The sequence below is a fragment of the Sphaerodactylus townsendi genome, linkage group LG03 (assembly GCF_021028975.2).
Source record: "Sphaerodactylus townsendi isolate TG3544 linkage group LG03, MPM_Stown_v2.3, whole genome shotgun sequence".
Classification (NCBI taxonomy): Eukaryota; Metazoa; Chordata; class Lepidosauria; order Squamata; family Sphaerodactylidae; genus Sphaerodactylus; species Sphaerodactylus townsendi.
In genome coordinates, this window is record NC_059427.1 from 123,947,371 (window position 1) to 123,966,829 (window position 19,459).

At 42.0% G+C, this 19,459-nt stretch overlaps 1 protein-coding gene across 1 annotated transcript; it reads right to left on the bottom strand.

Moving 5' to 3' along the window:
• Positions 1-1,610: 1,610 nt before the first annotated feature.
• Positions 1,611-18,700, bottom strand: LOC125429907 (ankyrin repeat domain-containing protein 40-like). The gene is made up of 5 exons (XM_048491492.1): positions 18,276-18,700; positions 12,958-13,106; positions 10,566-11,045; positions 8,633-8,814; positions 1,611-4,092 (listed from the first exon to the last, which is right to left on the bottom strand). The coding sequence occupies exons 1-5, from the start codon at positions 18,407-18,409 to the stop codon at positions 3,943-3,945; spliced, it is 1,095 nt and encodes a 364-aa protein (XP_048347449.1). The 5' UTR covers positions 18,410-18,700; the 3' UTR covers positions 1,611-3,942.
• Positions 18,701-19,459: the final 759 nt, after the last annotated feature.

A 19,459-nucleotide genomic window follows, 5' to 3' on the forward strand; every position in this document is an offset into this window, starting at 1 on the left:
AAATGATTGTTTAAACACTCCCATTACCTGTTAAGGAAGTTAATATTTTAGTCAAATAGCTGCTTTGCCTATATATTTTTAAGCAGTTAAACCACTATAATATCAAAACAAACTTCTTAACAATAGTAGTAGTTTCTCTTGACCATTCCAGCAAACCCACGTAAGTCCTACTTTCAAATATATTGCCTAAATGAAGAGCTGTACATGCAGAATGATTGTTCAAAATAATGCCATCTCCTCTGAACTCCCTTTCATACAACACCTCTGTGTTAAAAGCCACATTTAAAAATTCAGTCGCTTAATTGATTATATTAATTAATCTTGGCCACAGTTGGTCTTACAGTCACGTTAATCCTTTTGAGCCTCTGATGCCCAATTATATTTGACATGAAGCTCATCCAAATATCTTGAGAGAAGGATGGCAGAGATTAAAAATAACAATGGCCCTTTCCACACAGCGGAAATGGCGCCTCTCCACCGGCAGAAATTATGCCAGTGGAGGGGTGGGGGCCATTCGCACGGGAGCGTGTGAGCAACCCCACAGAAGAGGTGGCTTCGCATGGAGCCGCCTCTTCTGCGTCCACCCCTGGAGGTCAGAGGGCAGCGTGGGCCGGTCCCTGACAGCCTCCAGAGAACGCTGGAGGATGAGGTGAGTGGAGGGGACGGGGAAAGCGCCGTCTTCCCAGCAGTGCGGTTCGCACCGCGCTGATGGGAAGACGGCATTTTAGAATAACCTCACTCAACGAGTGAGATTATTAGGAGCGGCTTCACGCCGCTCCTGGGCAGCCAGGACGGCACTGCTGCAATCCAGCAGCGCCTCCTGTGTGAACAGCTGCCCAGGGACAGCGTTTCTGCTGTCCCTGGGCCGCTGTAAATGGCCCATGCGGAAAAGGCCAATGTTTGGATACAGCAAATTATACTTGATTATAATCTTTGGAAACTACGCAGAAACTGAGCAGAAGATTAACATATTTGTGGCCTCTCCAGCCAGTGTTCTCTTCTGGCCAACAATACTGAGCAATAAGGACCCTGTTAGCAACTCTGCTCTTCGCATTCCCTGTTGTTTTAAACAGATGACTGATGGAACTGTTCAGAAATCTATAAACACACAGAAGGCCATGCTTATCTAGCCCACTCTTTGCATGTATAAAAAAAGGAACGGACCCCATTCAACATTTTGTTTCCTTGTTTCTTTCTTTTTTTTAATCAATCCTGTACAGTTCTAGTCAACAACCTCTTTGCCAATAAGCCAGTCTGAAGAAACTGGACTTTGTGGAATTACAACACAATCCTAAACAGAGTCATTCAAGTCTGGGCTTATACTGGAATAACTCTTGGGATTGCACTGATAGTCACTTACAGTCCCCTCGTTTTCTCCTCCTTTACTTGGTAAAGCAGTGGGTAAGGAAGGGGAGAGGTGCTACCAGCATGTAAGATAAAGGCCCCTTTGTCCTCCACTACTAACTATGCTCTTACCTTCTTTCCTCTTCCCAATGCCTACTAAGGGGAGTGGATGGCTAAAAAGAGAGCAGGGACTGGGAAATCGAGCCTGGCGGCTGAGCAGAAGCACATGACAGCCCTGACTTGTTTGGATTGGATTGTGTCCAGTAATTACCAGTGGGTTATCAGAACCATTAAAAGATAATTGAAATCATCCCCCAGTTATTTTGCAAATCCATAAACTGAAGCAGGTCTGAAACTGGTATGCTGCACACAGGTTTTCCCTGGAAAAAGCTCACACGGTGATGATCCACTTCCAGCAGAAAGTATTTTTTCCCATAGAAAGTACTATAATAAAGGCAAATTTCATGCGGGATGGCTGATCACGCCTTAGTTTTTCAAAAAGCCAAAGCTCAAAATTTGGAGCCATGAGGCTCATGAATAACAATCCTAGCCCCAACGTGCCCGGTAGGAGCATGTGCATATTGAAATCAGCAGCTGAACATACTTCCTATTGACTATCCAAGTGCCATTCAATTTACAGTATGCATTTTTGTATAGTAATGCAACTAACACCCCCCCCCCCCTTTTACATTAGTACACAGAGCCCTACAATTAGGTTTTTATTATTCAAAAGCATTATTCTGTTCCATGCCTTTTCCATATTTCGGTAAATTCTAGGACTCGATAACGAAATAGTTAGAAAGGACCTGAACTAGAAAGAAGATGAGAAGCAGGCATGCCTATACAAAATACAAGCAAGTCCTTGAAAAATGCATAGCAATTCCAAGATTTTATATCACATCCTGGTATTAAAAATAATTTTACTATTTAAAATGCTACATGATTACTAGCAGAGCATGCAAGGCCAAATTTGTTTTAAGTTGGCCTTTCGGTTTAATCTTCATTTTGGGGTTGTTAATAGTATTGTGCTAGCCACATATTTTAAGAGTTTAATATTTCAATGTTAATGTTTTATATTTGTTATTTGCTTTTAAATTGTTTAACTCAGTTATACTTTTTAATGTTGTAAGTCATCACAAAACCCTTTGGGTGAACGGTGACCAAAAAAAAAATCTAATAAATAAATAAATAGGTAAATATTGTCAGGATCAGAGGATAATTTGAACAAAGACTAAAGGGATTGTGCTCCTTTCTTAGATGAGTCAGGCTGTGGAATGCAGTTGTCATCTTAAGCATCCCTCAGGAAATCTCTTAGCAAAACAAAAATAAGATATACCCACCAGACAGGGTATATCTTAAGGGTATAACCCTAAGACAGAAAATTACTCACTTAACATTGCCTATCAATGCCTTATTTGTAGCTAATGCTGCAAATAGGTTTCCATATTTTATCTCAGCACCACTTTGAAGAAATCACGGCTGATCATTAATGAACACTTTGGGAATTAGCCAAATTAAGCATTGTGCTTCTGTAAGAAACCCCAGCCTCGCTCCTTCACAGACTGGGCAGTTTGAGCTGGTTCTTCCTATGCCATAGTGTGCCACCAGGGCAAGGTCGTCTGCTGTTGCTATCTTAGAAGTTGCAAAATGTGCAAGTTTTACACCCCCTTCGGAAGCTTCAGATAGTTTGTCCCAACTGGTTGTGGTGGGTTTTCCAGGCTGCGTGGCCATGGACTGATGGAACGTTAGGAACAAAATCCACCAGACCACGGCCACACAGCCCAGAAAACCCACCACAACCAGTTGAATCCGGCCGTGAAAGCCTTTGACAATACAACAGTTTGTCCCAAGATTCCGCTCTCAGGCCTGATCCTACCACTTAACACCAACAGCTTCCCATCTCAGCAGGCATATGCTGCAGGATCTATTCACCTTATACCTATTCCCTCAAGGGAACCATGTTACGGTCATTCATCAATAACAACCCCCTGGTTCGTTATACTAACATAACCATTGGAGGAGAATCCTGATTTCTCCTTCCTCCTCCCCTTCTCTCTGGAAAAGTAGCTAATTCTCCTCAAGCAGCATGTGTTAACTCCAGACAGATGTATAAGAACTGTCTGCTTGCTAAGTATCCAATTACAAGCATTAAATGCAGTTCATGTTCCGTCCTTCGGTAGAAGTGCTCCTGCTATTTTTTTAATAAGTAGCAGTTATTAGAACAGTTTAATTCAAGTCTTTCCCTGAGAGCTTCTAACTCTGTAGTGTTCCAAGAAAGGGTAACTCCCTTGTAAGAAATGCTGCCGCGTGGAAGTGACAGCCTTTTATCAGCTCTTAGTATCCCATCCATTATTTCAGTGCTGCTTTATGCAAAAAAAAAAAAAAGATTAACTGCAGATACAAGTGTGGCACCCTGGTTCTCGAGCGCATTTACCTTGAAGCAAGTCCTGTTGTTTCTAGCCTGAGACTGCTTCCAAGCAAGTGTGCTTCACAGGTTCACTCTGTCTTCCAAGGTAACGCAGAATCTGAGGTTATTAGCCCTTACAAAATCCTAGGTTAAAGAGTTAAATACTAGTGACTGGTATTTCATTTAAACACTCAGTAAGTCAGCTTTGATGCTTTCTTATTAAAACAAGGCCTTTCAGTCAATGTTGGTGCAGCATTTCTGAATAGAAAGTTGCTGTTCTCACTCGTCATTAGAACCAGCTCCAGTTCCTGGAAGTCCTGAAGTCTTGCAACATCTTTGTCCTTTAAGGAATAAACACAGAAAGTTAGAAGCGGTGCTTTGCGCATTGTGCAGTATCTAACAACACAACAAGCTTTGCTCACTTTTCAGCCCCCCCCCCTCCCAACCCTCGCTTCAATACTGTCCATTTAATTTTATGTCTTGTTCTTGGCCTTGAGCCTCAGAGTGTTTTGCCTGCAGAGACGTAGCAAGGGGGGGAAAGTGCCCCGTGCACTGGTGCGTCCTCTGCTCCAGAACGCCCTCAGAACAGAGCGTCGCGCACCCCACGGTCCCGTTGGAGCTACGCCTCTGTTTGCCTGTGCTGTGTGTTGAGGCTTTTGGAAAATGCTCACCATCACACCAAAGAGTCCAGACACAGAACTTCTGATCTAATTTGCAGCAGAACAATGCTCCTGAAAGTACAGTATAATGGCTCAGCCTATACTGTTTTGCAGCCCTGTAAAAATGAATGTTCAGACACTGTGCCATAAAATAGTACCCCAACCAGTACAGTAGGGAGCTGAATGCAACGTCTTCAAATAAAGCCACACTTTACATCCTTGAGCTATTCTGTCTCACTTGAATTGACATAAAATATGAAACATTTATATGATTACTTAGCTTGTGATGGAGGTTAAGCATTGCCAACTGCTTAACTTATTGTCAAAGTGATTTTGACTGGGAACAGAAAAGGTAATTTGCTGATTTATCATTATGTAGTTAATCCAGTATAAACCCATTACTTCAATGGGGTTAGCTTGCGGTAACTCTGTTCATGATCGTAGTTCACAGTCTTTGCAAATGGCAATATATAGTGTATAGTGCAAATGGCAATATATAAATATATAGTGTGACAATGCTGTCTGCTGGTGAAGAACTAAAAATAGTGATTTTGGCACCCTAATCCACCTAAGGGGCATGGGAGTATATAGAGGCAGACTTGTGTGAACCATATCCTAGACTGTGTGACAAACTGTACCACTGATCCAGTTCCAAGGGCTGCATACCCCAAAATAAGAGATCAGCTGCTCAAGGAGACAGTTTAATTCTGGTTCTGCTGTCAAGTTTGACCTGGGCTACATACAAACAGTCAGATCTAGGTTGAAGTCAACAAGAGAAAGTAAGTAACCTGTGTTTTAGTTAAAGGCACTATTAAAGGAGAGAAACATCATATAAAAACACACAATTCAAACAATTCCACCATGCTAGGCTATTCAGTGGAAGCTGACCTTTCAAAACTGGGAAACAAGAACAAGGCAGCGTGTTTACCTCTTGCATTGGAATCTGCAATGATTGGGTGAAGCCATCTAGCAGTAAATCAGATTACCTCAGCAGGTTGAAGGTAACTAGGTTCTTGAGGGATTCTATGGCAAACTAAGGGCACAGAGTGATTACAGCAAGAGTGTCCTGCTGTTGTCTTTCTTGTACATCAAGACACATATGTATTCCAACAGAATAACTAAACAGAGATTATAACTGTATGAAAACTCTGGGTGTGTGCATGCACATGCGTGCGCGTGTACGTTTGAGAGAGAGAGATGCATTTCCTTCCTAGCAGTGACATTAATTTAAAAAGACATACTTAGAACTTTGAATGTGAAGTTATCTTACACTTAGTAAGGCTGATGTGTGCAAAATGCTTACTGCAGAGTAGCCCTAATGACTTTATAAAGATGATGCTGTGAGACCAGCAATATCCGTAAACTTAAGTTGTAGGGAGAGGCTACTACTACAATGCATTTCTGAACACAACTGGACAGTTCAAACAACCATGCAATGTGCTAACTGGAAATGGGCTTGACTATTAGCAGCCAACAACAAAATGCAAAACCAGCCTAGGTTACTACTTTGGCAGAGTGACTCATTTTGGTTAAAAAAAAAAAAGGGGGGGGGCGGTTTCAATGGATAAAAATGTCTTGACTCCCGCAAGGCTTTTGATAATGTTCCACATGATATTCCAGCAAGGAGATGGGAGAAAGATGAATATGCGCCTAAGGGAACGCTTCAGATGTTCCAGAATGCTGTGGATTTCAGCCAGTGATGTAACTATTAGGGCACTGCTATCAAGATGGGGTGGATGAATTGAATGATATTCCACGGGCATCTGCCCTAGGCCATCACCAGGATCTGACTAACAGTTGGGATGAAAGGATCAAGGGTGCATTTATCTTTAAGATGTGGGTGAGCAGTGAACACATCTTTGGCCAGATTTAAAACTGCTAAACATGAAACAAAGTTTAAAATGCATAAAATATGCACCTGGGGGAAGGGGTGGAAAGAGAAACATGCAAGCCTTTAGAACTGCCAAAGGCAGCAAATCTGGGTTGCCATATTGGGCAAAAAGATTAGTTCTGCCCATGCAGCTGCTCACAACCCCCTGGGCAGGAGAATGAAGATGGAAGGCACGAATTCAGCAGCTATAAGAATTTGTTTTCACACTAGAACACAGCAGGTGAGAAAATCTGATATGGACAAGCGATTTAGATCTCCCAGTTCCAAAGTTAGAACTTTGAACTATTCAAGGGAAAACACAGACAGTGCAATTCCTTGTTGACAAATATCATAGCTCATTTAAAATATATATTTTTAAATAAAAAGCCAAAGCTCAATTTTCAAGATTCTAGCATGCACACCATACCAGGTGCTCCTAGATCTGGTTTACATTCTAATCTATGGGTTTATTCTACATAATAATTGGATTGGGTGTTGGAAAGAACATCCTAAGGCAGGATTTAGGCTCTGTAAGGGTAGGACACAACACATCACACCATGAACAACAGTTATATCGAGTTCCTTTGAGCCCAGTTTCAATTATACCGCCCTCGGGGATAGGGCAGTATAAAAATCTAATAAATAAATAAATAAATAAATTATCAGGTATATTGTTTGCTCTGATCACAAACAATAGACATGATGGATGGGTGGGTTAATACATCTATCCTGCCCCTGACAATCTGTATCTACGCATCTGTGTGGATAGGTCAGTTTATTTGAGATCAGCAATGGTCAATGTGAAATGGTAATTATAGAAAGCAAACAGGAATTCTTTAGATTTGTCCTTTTTGCCTACTGCAAGTAGCATCCAGTGCAAGTCTACATGGTATGGCGTTTAAATCTCCTACTGTGTGAACAATTTCATTGGACATAACAGGAGCTGGGCAGAGGAGGGCAATGGCAAACCACCTCCTTGCCTTGCCTCTTGTCTCTTGCCTTGAAAACCCTACAGCAGTGGTGGCAAACCTATGGCACGGGTGCCAGAGGCGGCACTCAGAGCCCTCTCTGTGGGCACGCGTGTACAGAGTTCGTCATGTGGGGGACCCCCCGGAAAATTGTCCCCATACACACACATCTAGGCTGGCCTGGGCCGCTAGGCACAACGTGTAGGTAACCCTGTTGAGTGCTGTTAAACCCTACTGATTTTCATGCGAAGAACTAAAACACAATCCTTTACCTGGGAGTAAGCTCAGTTGCTGGCAATGGGGCTTGCTTCTAACCTTCCTAGGGTCATGATTCACCCATTCAAAGCGTTGCACGCTTGCTTCAAAGCAAAGCCACCAACTACCACCAAGCTTACTCCCAAGTAATGCACACCTTGGAGCCAACTGTTTTTTCTAAACTAAAACCTAAAACTAAACTAAAACTAAACTAAAAATTCAGGTTAAATTGTTGTGTTGGCACTTTGAGATAAATAAGTAGGTTTTGGGTTGCAGTTTGGGCACTCGGTTTCGAAAAGGTTCGCTATCACTGCCCTACAGGGTCACCATAAATCAGCTGTGACCTGATGGCACTTTCCACCAATAACAGGAACTGCAGCATTAAAACACAGTGAAGTGCAACATCCATAACATAAGAGAAAATTTAATATAGTTTTAAAAAATTCTGCTGAATCTTTGGGACCAATTTCGTGCTTTTAGCCATATATATCAAAGAATCTGATTTTTATTACCACATAAATTGACTTCATAAATTGATGTTTAGCACACAACAAAGTTTTATTGACAGTGAAATCTGCAATTTGACATTACCATTAGCACCAAAATGTCACTGTCAAATATGAACTTCAAAATCTGCATTGATCCCTGAGTAGGAAATTACATCTTTAATTTCACGTTTAACTGTTCCTTTCCTGTGCAGGAAATGCTTGGGTGTTTGTCACTAACAGAATCTTAGAAGAATCCTTTTCTAAGCCAATTATAGTTATTAAAATACAACCCCTGCCACTGATGTAAGTAGGTGTTGCCTAACAATATGGCTATCTTAAGTGACATTTAAATGCATAAAGTGGGACCAGTATAACTTGTGATCTACTTTGCTGAATGTAAACCACTAGCTATGTATTTTACCTATTAGGCCAAAGCCCTCCAATGTTTGCCATTTTCCTAGGGACCCGCCTCCTGACCAAAGGAGGGGAAAAGAACTATGAAACATTTAACAGATCTCAAGGAATAGCTGCTGGACTACCTTCAGTTGGTGGACTGCAAGTTTAGTTAAGAAATAACTAAATGAAAATGGGCAAAGCTGAAGTCCAGCTAGATTTCTTTTAAAAAAACTGAGAGTTCTTACCTTCCTTAATACTGTATTGGGAAGCTTCCTAATTTTCTCCACGTGTTCTGGATTCACCCCCAGTTCACAGCAGCTCACCCGGAGCAGTTCATTGTAAGTCAGCTCCTGTCGATCCAGTTCAATCTCTATGAAGTCATTCTCGGAAAGAGCACGGTTTTGAATTCTGACCTTAAGCACCAGTTCTAGGTTAAAAACACACAAACACAACAAATGTTCAATCTGAATCATTTAACAAAGACACTCGGGCCTCTCAGGCATTACCACAAGCCAACTGGCCTGAGCCAAGTAGCCCTGGAGGCACTGATAGTGTTTCTGGGCGTTGTCTCATCTTGCTCCTAGCCACCAATAAACTCCTGCATAAGTTACATGGTCAGATGGCCCAAGAAGTGGGACTTCCAAGGAAAATGAGCAGGACTGCACTGTTAGTCACTTTACTGGCTTTAACTACATCTCCAATGTTGCCTTCATTCTGTCAGGCTGAAGCCTGGCAACCAGCAGAGAGGCCCCGGGGGTGGGGGGAGGAGCTCCCCAGAAATGTCCAAAACTCTTTCATTTTCCTGAGAAGAGGCTCTCACAGCTTTCTTCAATGAGCCCCTTTCACAGCTCAGATTTGGAGTATAATCACTGGTACCTGCATGAACCCAATGTCTTTCACAAGAAAGTGTAGACCACATCCACTATTTCCTGATTACAGGATTGCATGAAGCTGTGTAAACCAGCTTCATGGGCTGAGTTACGGCGAATGCCTGAACCAGAAGCAAAGAAGTGGAAAGACGTAGCACAAGAAGAAACTGCTGGTGAGAAAACAGGTGAAGCAGGTGAGAAAACAGGAACTCTTGATAACAGGACTGACCCTTTCCTAACCCTGTAGGTCTCTTCATCTTGCAATGCTTATGACAAGAACTGCAGTGAATAGCTACTATATCTGAGTCCAATTCAGGCAACTGCTATGAAGTCTTTTATATAGCACTAGGTGGTAGGGAGTGGGAGTTACCTTCTATAAGTAATAATAATAAACTACCTAAATTTTCATCAGAATGCTTCCACCAAAAGGAATCAATGCAGATAGTAAGTAATGATAATAAATGCTACACTGCATGACAAATTATTTCTATCATTGTATATGCTGGTGGTTCCCAGCCCCCGATTTGCTGGTGGTTCCCAGCCCTTCGATGATGCGGCTGGCCTCCACTCGGGCCAGAGCCTTTACGGCCCTGGCCCCTGCCTGGTGGAACACTCTTCCTCCAGCTGTCCGGGTCCTGTGGGATCTTGGTGAATTCCACAGGGCCTGTAAGACTGAGTTGTTCCACCGGACCTTTGGAGTGACCAGCCGCTGACTGCAATGCCCCATTTTATTCTCCTTATGTTCGGGGTCCCTTTAACATCCATGGGATCCACCGTTCCCCCCTCCTTGGGAGGGTATTAATAAGGGTTTTATCGCTGGATGCCATTTTATTGTATTGACCGCTGTATTTAATTTTAATGGTTTTTAGTTATATGTTGTTGTGAAGTTATGTTGTACACCATCCAGAGCCCTTCAGGGGTAGGGCGGTCTATAAAACCCAATAATAAATAAATATAGATAGATAGATAGACCACTGGTATTAACTCCTATACATGTGGGATAGCTGTCATCAATGGTGGGAACAGAACTGCTGTGCAAACATTTCCATAGTCAATAAGAAACCTGTTAAATTTTCTTTGTGGACCACTGTAATAGTCTTGATTAGCATATTTCAAATCAGGAAAGGAACAAAAAAATAGAAAGGACGAATAGTGATGCGGGTTTTTTCTTTAGTCTACACCAATTAATTTGATAATGAACCCCCTCATAGGTATACCAAAGCACAATTTGTTCTCATCACTGTCACCTGAAGAAACGCTAGGTTAACATGAAAGTTTGTAGCTTATATGACTTGAGACCTGAGATTACCTTGTGTGCTACTGAAGGGAAATGCTCCAGTGAAGAAAACAGGCTGAAATGCTGGGACAGGTCCCCCACAATAGCCATTATGTTGCTGAGCTTCAGGTTGTTTAGGTGCAGCTGGAGTAGAGAGAGTCCTACTTGGAGGAACAGGCATTTGGGGAACATGACCATTCTGGACTACAGGCTCTGGGTGTTCTGCAGGGGCTGATCTAGACACGTCCCCAGGAGACCCAACAGGAAAAGGTTTTTCATGTTGCAGCGGGGCAGTGCCAGGCACCTGGACTTGAGGTAAAGAGATGGGACAATCCTCATTGTGCTGTTCTAGAGAAGGGGAAAGTGTCCCATTTAAAGAGGAAGAGGAGGTGCTGGCAATGCTGCTGCTCATTGAGTTATACACATAAGGAAAAGGTGGGTTGGCCAAATAATTAGGGAGAATGGGCAAGGCAGATTCTTTCTTCTCATCCAGCTGTTCATCAGCATCATCGGCTGGAAAAGAAAGACAGACAAATTTTTGCAAAAGCCACTTCTGACCAGATAAAGAATACTGAAATTTAGTTAAAACATGAGGGTGAAGGTGTCCCAACCTAGAAGGTGAATTTTCACCAACCAGCAAAAAATAAACAACTATAAGTAACAATGAATGATAGATCATACACCCCATTTGTACATTTCTTGTGTTAATGTAAGTAGTGCCTGTGAAATTATAGTTGATTCTTCCTCAAGAGCAGATGTGAACAGACGTAAAGAAATTACTTGCCCAGTTACTACAAAAAAGTTACTTATTGGCAAGTAGGAAATAGTTTCTAAGGCAAGTTGGGGTGCCTTAGAAATGAGAACTTACAGGACATCAAGCATATAAACATTATTGGTTTTAGTAAACAACTTTTTGTTATCTTGCAGGTGGTGTTTTTGGCACTTTGCAACTCAAAATCCTATTTGTGGTGTTGATTTTCCTAAGAGTTCCCTTTAATGGAGAGAACCTATGAAGGTTCTCTCCCTCAGATTAGAACTTTTGTCCCTCAGATTAGAATTTTTAGAAAAGTAACACTTATTTGTTGACAAAACAGGACACTTGGGCACACCTGAGTCACATCAGACCACTGGTTCTTTAAAAGCTGAGTTGTCTCCTGTGACTTTCAGTGGTTCTCCAGGATCTCAGAGTCTGAAGTGTTTTACTTCACCTACTACCTGATCCTTTTAACTAGAGATACCGAGACTGAACCTGGGAACTTCGACATGCAAAACAGGAGCCCCACAGCTGAGCTACTGCTTAACAAACTTTGATTTACTGTAAATAGCTAGGACTACTTCAGGATTAAAGTGTTTGTAATCTTGCTTAGGCATAGGTCTGTTTCTAAAATTTACATTGCAGAAAAGAGGTTGGAGCATCTCTTTACAAAAGAACTGAAACGATCGTTTTTAAAAACATGTTTACACAACATCTAAGATTTCCCCCTTGAAACAGGAGAATACTGGATTCTGGGACCTGTATTGTTTTGTGTATTCATTCTGTTCCTATAGCTGCAGTAGTTTGCACAGTGTTGAATATCTGGTATCTAAAACATCTGTAAGATTGTTTCATAAAAAGAATGCTCATGTATACAAATTCAGTCAAATTGTTTTCAGTAGTAGTACATTTTGCATTTTTTTGTTTCTTTTTTTGCCATCAAGTCTCAGATAACTTAATGGGAACCCTGCAGGGTTTTCAAGGCAAGAGTAAGTAAATATTAATTTTAATTGTATTCTATTTAGCTTGGATTTCATTTTAATTATTGATAGCTGTTTTAATTGTTTATTAAATTGAGTTTTATTATATGTTTCAGTATTGTAAGCCGCTCTGAGCCCTTTCGGGAAGGGCGGTGCATATATATCGAAACAGACAGACAGATATGTTAGAGGCAGTTTGTCAATGCCTCCATCTACATCGTGATCCTGGTATCATTCCCTGGGGATCTCCCATCTAAATACAGACCAGGGCCAACCATGCTTAGCAGCCAGGATCTGACAAGACTGGCCTAGCCTACAAGGCCATTCAGGTCAGGGGTTTTGGCTTATTAGAAAATTAGTCTGTAGTCATTTGTCAATGGTAGTGAGAAGTTAGACATTACATTAAACATAGCAAATATGAATTTACACATCATAGCCTCTTAGTCACAATTTCCCCCGGGCCTATGTGAGATTACATTTTTAGCACACTAAAATCTAGCAACCCTTCCTGGCACTTCCTGACTTCCTCCTTGCATAGCAATGTTCACATTCATATTAATTCCACATGAGACAGCTTGTAGAAGAAAACTGCAAGAGCCTCTTCTTTCTTGACTCATGGATTCTAACAGGGACAGGACCATCAGCATTCGAATATCCTTCGATGGCTGTGAGAATCGACTAATCAATTTACCTCCCAGCATCTTCCGGATTTCCTGCTTAGATGTCAGCTGAGCTGGTCTTTCTTCTTTAACTGTGAGAATGTCTTTATCGGCTCCAGCACTGAGAAGATATGATACCACTTGAGCGTGGTTGCGTTTGCAGGCCCAATGCAAGCAAGTCCTGCTCAAGGCAAACATAAGAGCCAAGTCAAATGGCCATTCTGTACAGTTTAAATCCTTCCTATTAGTAGGACTGCCACTGAACTGCTCTAAAATAAGGAGTGCACCATAAGCCTTTAAGAAAATACACGACCACATGTGACACTACGGGTAATTTCTTAGACTTCATTATCTTCATCATATAGGAAAGCTGCATTTTTTGCGGTTACGGTGCATCTTTTTTTTTCCATTACTATTTTCGCAACACATAAATAAGGAAGGATTTCTTGCAATAAGGAACAGGTAGAAGCCTGCTTATGGCTGCTTTTATAAAGGATGTTGAGAACGCCCCATTCAATTTAGCAGTTTGAGAAATTTCCTTACATCTTTTCATATTTACAGATGACTTTAGTGACATCTAGTGGCAAAATCTTTCTATGCAGGGAAGCAAAATCATACTTCGATCTTGCAAATCACTATGCTTGAAAGTTCACTGCATTAATCTTAGGTTACCCAAACAATTCTAAACATGTAAACCAGTACTTCCAAACATTTGTTAGGTGCACTCTTAGAGTGCAAACTGGAGACAGAAGTCACTCCTAGACCCCATTTGTTGTGTGTGTATAATTATGCTACCAATTTCACTAATAATTAATGCACCTATTTTGACAAATACATGAATGAATGATGCCTTTGCTACTGGCTGAACGACAGATAAAATGTTTGATAAAGACATGTCTTATAAACAGAACTATTCCCAGTGTATTTTTATGTAGATGTTGATGATCTAAACTTTTTTTTACTATCAATTCACAGCTGACTTTTGGCCAACCCCGTCAGGTTTTTAAGGCAAGAGATGTCCAGAGGTAGTTTGCCGTTGCCTGCCTCTGTGTCGCACCCCTGGTATTCCTTGGAGGTCTCCCATCCAAATACTTGCCAGGGTCATCACTGAGTGCATGTGACTGGTCCAAGGTCACCCAGCAAATTTTGATGGCAGAGATGGGATTTGTACCTGAATTTCCCAGAGCCTAGTCTAGTATTTTAACCACTATGCCACACAGACCTCATTCTACTACAAGAAAAATTAAAAAACCTTAACTTTCACTACCTTTTTCTGTTTTTAGTGAGTATATTGGGGAAACTTATATACCATCCCACTACATCCATAGTAAAATGCAACAGAATCACCCACCTGCAAAGGAGCTTGCTCTCTGTCTTTCTATATGAGTCACTGTTCTGAGCATACGTGGAAGGAAGCAAGTCTGGGTAAATGATTTATGCAAAGATAAGCACCCTCCTCAGAGGTCATTCTGCTGTGTCTCTGCATCGGAAGTAGCTAATAGTGCCTAGGAGGGCTCCTGTGAATCAGAGATATCAAAGGCTTCTGTGAAGCACAAGTAGCCATCTATAAGGAAGAATGTCTGCTATATCTCTGTATGAGTTACTGCTCTGGTCTTGCCTCCTTCCACTGCTTGAAGGTGAATATTTCTGCAGTCTCTCTGCACAAAGAGAGGATGGAATATTCAAACAAGACCCTCCTATTATCTTGCAAAACTTTGCCACATTTGTATTCTCCTCCTCTAAGGAGGTCAGGGCATGAGACTGTCCTATTTTATATGCAGAACTGCCCAACTAGGTTGGTTAATATGAGAGATTATGATTTGCTCCAAGAGCTGGGCAAAGATTCGAACCCAAGCCTTCCTGGTATAGATTGACCAGTCTTAAATGTTCCATTCTTCAGCAAGGTGAACAGATGGTAGATGGACAATGTCAACAAGCTTTCCTGATCAAAGCAAATTGTTTAGATCATTCCCAATCTGTTTTTAGGTCTGGTTGTGGGACTAAAACAGCCTTGTTCACCCTGGTGGATGACTTGCGCCAGAAGATAAACAGAGGGAGTGTGAGCCTGTTGATTTTCCTGGACCTCACAGCAGCTTTCAATACCACTGACCATGCTATGGACAACTTATAATACCATTGACCATGTTATGGACCACTTTTCAGACTGAGAGGCATCAGTCTGTGGTAGTTCCAGTCCTCTGGGGACTAAGTTTCAGAAGGTAGTGCTGGAGGACTGCTGCTCAGTCCCTTGGCCTATTGGGTCCTGAAAGGTTCTATTTTGTTCCCATGCCCTTTAACATATACTTGAAACCTCTGGGTAAAATCATCCAGAGATTTGGGCTGGGTGGTCACCGATATGCAGATGCCACGTGCTGACAATCCAGGGAAGCTGGAGAAACCCCAAATGGGTGCCTGGAAATAGTTTTGGAGTTGACAAACTGAAGCTTAATCCTGACAAGATGGAAATGTTACTGGTAAGAGGAACGTCTGACAGGAATTTACGGCGTTACCTGTTCTCGACAGGGCTGCATTGAGGAATGCCAGCCTCCCTGTGGGACCTAAGAATCTCCCAGAATTACAGCTCATCTCCAGATTACAGAGATTCAATTTCCCTTGAGAAAATGATTGCCTTGGAGGGTAGACTCTGTGGTGCTGTACCCTACTGAGGTCCCAGTCCTTCACAGGCTCCACCCCCAAATCTCCAGGAGTTTCCCAAATTGAATCTGGCAGCCCTTTCCCCCAGTGCACCCACAGGTTGCATTGTCCTTGAAGGAATTGTCTGGGGGTACTCTTGGACTCAAACTTATTACTGGATAAGAGTGCCTTCTACCTGCTTTGACTGGTTAGCCAGATACCCCCTTTCCTGGGCAGAAAACATCTGGCCACTGTGCTGTGTGCACTGGTTGCATCTAGATTAGATTACTGCAATGCACCCTAAATGAAGCTGCCTTTGAAAAGCATTTGGAAGCTTCAACTGGTATAGAATGCTGCAACCAGGATTCTGATTGATGTGGGTTACTGGGATCATATCACTCCAGTCTTGGTGCATATACAATGGTTTCCAATATTTTCTCAGGCACAGTTCCAGAAGCTGACCTTTAAATCCCTTTATGGCTTTGTACCAATATACCTGAAGCACCATCTACTCCCTTACGAACCGACGATCATCTTCCAAAGTCCAACTGAGATTAGGCAGGTAGAAACCCAGGACAGGGCGTTCTCAGTCATGGAATCAAAACTCTGGAACTCCTTCCCTAGAGAGAGACTCTTCTGTCCCCTTCTTTTTCCATCTTCTGCCAGTGGGTTAAAAACATTTTTGTTTAGATTGGTGTTCCCTCATTTCACTCCTTCCTGCCCAATTGTTTTAATCGTTGTTTTTCATGTTTTTGAATTTATTTTGGTTTGGTTTTAATTGTTATAATGATGTATTTCTTGCTGGTTTTAAAGATTTTATTGCGTATGTTGGTTTCATTGCATATGCTCTAATCTGTCACCTGCCTTCATGGTGGCCCTTATGTGGGCAGAAATGCAGGTGTGGGTTATTAATAAAATAAATGCAACACACTTTCCAATGCACCACAATGGTTTTCATAACATCGCCAAACTCTTCCCTCGTTTTCTTTAAAAACATTAATTTGGCTATTTAAAAAAAGTGTTGGAGAGCCAGTGTGATACAGTGATTAGTGTTGCACTGGGATCCAGAAGATCCAGGTTTAAATCCCCACTCTGCTTCAAAGCTTTCTGAGTCATCTTGGGCAAGTCACACACTCAGCCTAACCTACCTCATAGGCATATTGTCACAATAAAATGGAGGAAAGGAGAAAAACTTGAGTTCCCATGGAGGGAGAAAAGTAGGTTATAAATGAACTAAAAATATATACAATAGCTACATAGAAACTTTTTAGTTATAAAAATGTTCTCTTATGTAAACATGTGGCTAATTTGGCTTCAATTTATTGTCGAAGGCTTTCACGGCCGGATTCAACTGGTTGTGGTGGGTTTTCCAGGCTATGTGGCTGTGGTCTGGCGGATCTTGTTCCTAACGTTTCTCCTGCATCTGTGGCTGGCATCTTCAGAGGTGTATCACAGAGGGAAGTCTGTACAGGAGAAACGTTAGGAACAAGATCCGCCAGACCACGGCCACACAGCCTGGAAAACCCACCACAACTAATTTGGCTTCAGTCTATTGCAGTGTAACATCAATGAAAGTCACATATGATTGTTTTTTCTTGTATTTTCCAGTTAATTTAGTACACAACTCTGATTTTGAGATTGCTGATAGTTTACTGAGATGGGCATTCAAAGATCTCAAGAAATCAGAGCTAATTTATAACAACATTTTTACATAGTTAAGATTTTCCTTTATTCTCAAAGTGTGCTATGTCAACAGTTAAGTTTATCTTCTGCTCGGACATAAGAACAGCCCTGCTGTACCAAATTATTTAGTAGTCCAGCATCCTATTTCACACAGCAGTCAACCAGTTACTCAATTTTAATGATATAGATGTAGTTTTGTAAAACCTTTCTGCTTTGAACAAGATAGTCTCAACATCTTTTTGCACCACGTGCAAATCTCAACTTATTTCAATGTTATTAAAATGAATGAAGCAAACTTTTTAATGATGGGGAAAAAATCATTATAAAAACTGTCTGATTTCCCTGTTCCCTACAATTGTGGAATCACCTTCGGGGATAGGCGGCCTATAAGTTTAATAAAATAAAAATAAATAAATAAATTAAACAGAAGTGGCCTGGCTTCTGAACCAACAGAATAGCGGTAGAGACTTCCGTTTCCTCAATAACACAAATATTTCACCTGATAATAACTAGCTAAAAATGTTATGAATTCATTCATTTTAAGGAATTGCTAGCAGGAAGAAATACCTCTTATGCCTCATTTTTAATAAGCCAGACAGATCCACCCCAAGCAGACACAGTCAATATAGCCCACTGGTCAGTGGTGGGATCCAAAAATTTTAGTAACAGGTTCCCATGGTGGTGGGATTCAAACAGTGGCGTAGTGCCAATGGAGCTGGGCGGGGCACCACGGGGGTGCAGCCGGGCATTCCTGGGCGGGGCTGTGGCAAGGACGTAGCCGCTGCGCCGGTCCTTGGGCGGGAAACGAATGCACGCAGGCGCAGGCTGCCACGCACGTCGGCGCACCTCCTGCTGGACTGCTTCAAGTTCTGCGCACTACTGCTGAGAGGAGGGGCGTAACTAAGGCAAAAATCACGTGGCAAAATCAGCAATTAGTAACCCCCTCTGGGCACACACAAATAATTAGTAACCTACTCTCGGGAACCTGTGAGAACCTGCTGGATCCCACCTCTGCCACTGGTCCAGTGCTTACCAGCCATTGATTTCATTTTGAGAGTTAACATCCACTCCAAAGTCCACCAGTCGCTGAACTTCCTCAAGGTCTCCCAAAGCAGCAGCTTCCCTCAGTCTCTCCTGAAGCTCCTTCTCTTCTGTTGCTGTGGTCATCTTACAAATGTGTCGTTCAAGTAAACTTTTAAGATTATCAAATAGCCGGCAAGGATGGAGGCTGCATCATTTTGCAAAGCTCGCCCAACGGAGACGGGCAGAACCCGACAAGCCCGAAAGAAAAACCCCGCCTCGTCCCCCTTTCAAACGCCAAAGTGCCTCGCTTCGAGCTGCTGCTCATAAATCAAATGCACTTTCCCGCTCCCGAAGACCATTTTTCCTAATTGCATAGTTACGGTCTGTCTAAATGGTCGCTGTTCCCGTCTTCTCAGGGGGACTCTATTAAGTGCGACAACAACGACCTCGATATTTAGTTCCTACCAACCGTCCGACACGCAAAGGCTCAGCGCGCCGCACCAGATTGCTATAAGGAGGGAAATAAATACTAAACGGAGTTCCAGCGGCTCCTTCAAGGCTAACCACAAAATGAACTCCAGCCTGAGTTTTCGTGCATCGGGGCAATTCAGACTCACGTGAATTTAGAGTGGAATAAATGCTGCTCGTCTCTGAATTGCCACTGAACTTCCATTTAATTTTGTGGCAACGATAGCAGGGTAGCCCTGTGAGGCTTATTGTATATTTTCCATTTGTGAAAATGAGTGACAGTTTCATTTTGTTGTAATATTGTTTCTAATTTTGTTGTTGTTGTTGAATGTTGCATTTTGTTGTAAACTGTACTTCGCGCCACACAATAAAGGCACCGTGCGTGAACTTCCAGCGATCACAACTGGCGGTAAGTCCCACTCTCTGTCCCGGCGTGACCTTGAGTTCGATTCTAAAAGCCAATTTCGTATTCTGCAGGCGGTTTTGCAATACTTCTATTTCCAGCCTGGAATCTCAAAGAGAGATGAAACATCAGCGTTTGTTGAGAGAAGTGATGGGGATGCTGAACATATTAAATCAAAATAAAATGACTGTTTGCCTTTGTAAAATGAGATAATAATGTCCACTTACATGAACAAATTAATTAATTAAAAGCCAGGGTGACCTTTTTAAAATGTTGCTCTTATTAACTTTTACTAAACATATTAGTGTGACTTGGTGTGAAAG

Coding starts and splice junctions, on each gene's coding strand:
- LOC125429907 (XM_048491492.1), bottom strand. CDS start 18,409: ATGACCACAGCAACAGAAGAGAAGGAGCTTCAGGAGAGACTGAGGGAA. Junction 13,107..18,275: donor CAAAATGAAATCAATGGCTG/GTAAGCACTGGA, acceptor TGCCTTGAGCAG/GACTTGCTTGCATTGGGCCT. Junction 4,093..8,632: donor CCAATACAGTATTAAGGAAG/GTAAGAACTCTC, acceptor TATTCCTTAAAG/GACAAAGATGTTGCAAGACT.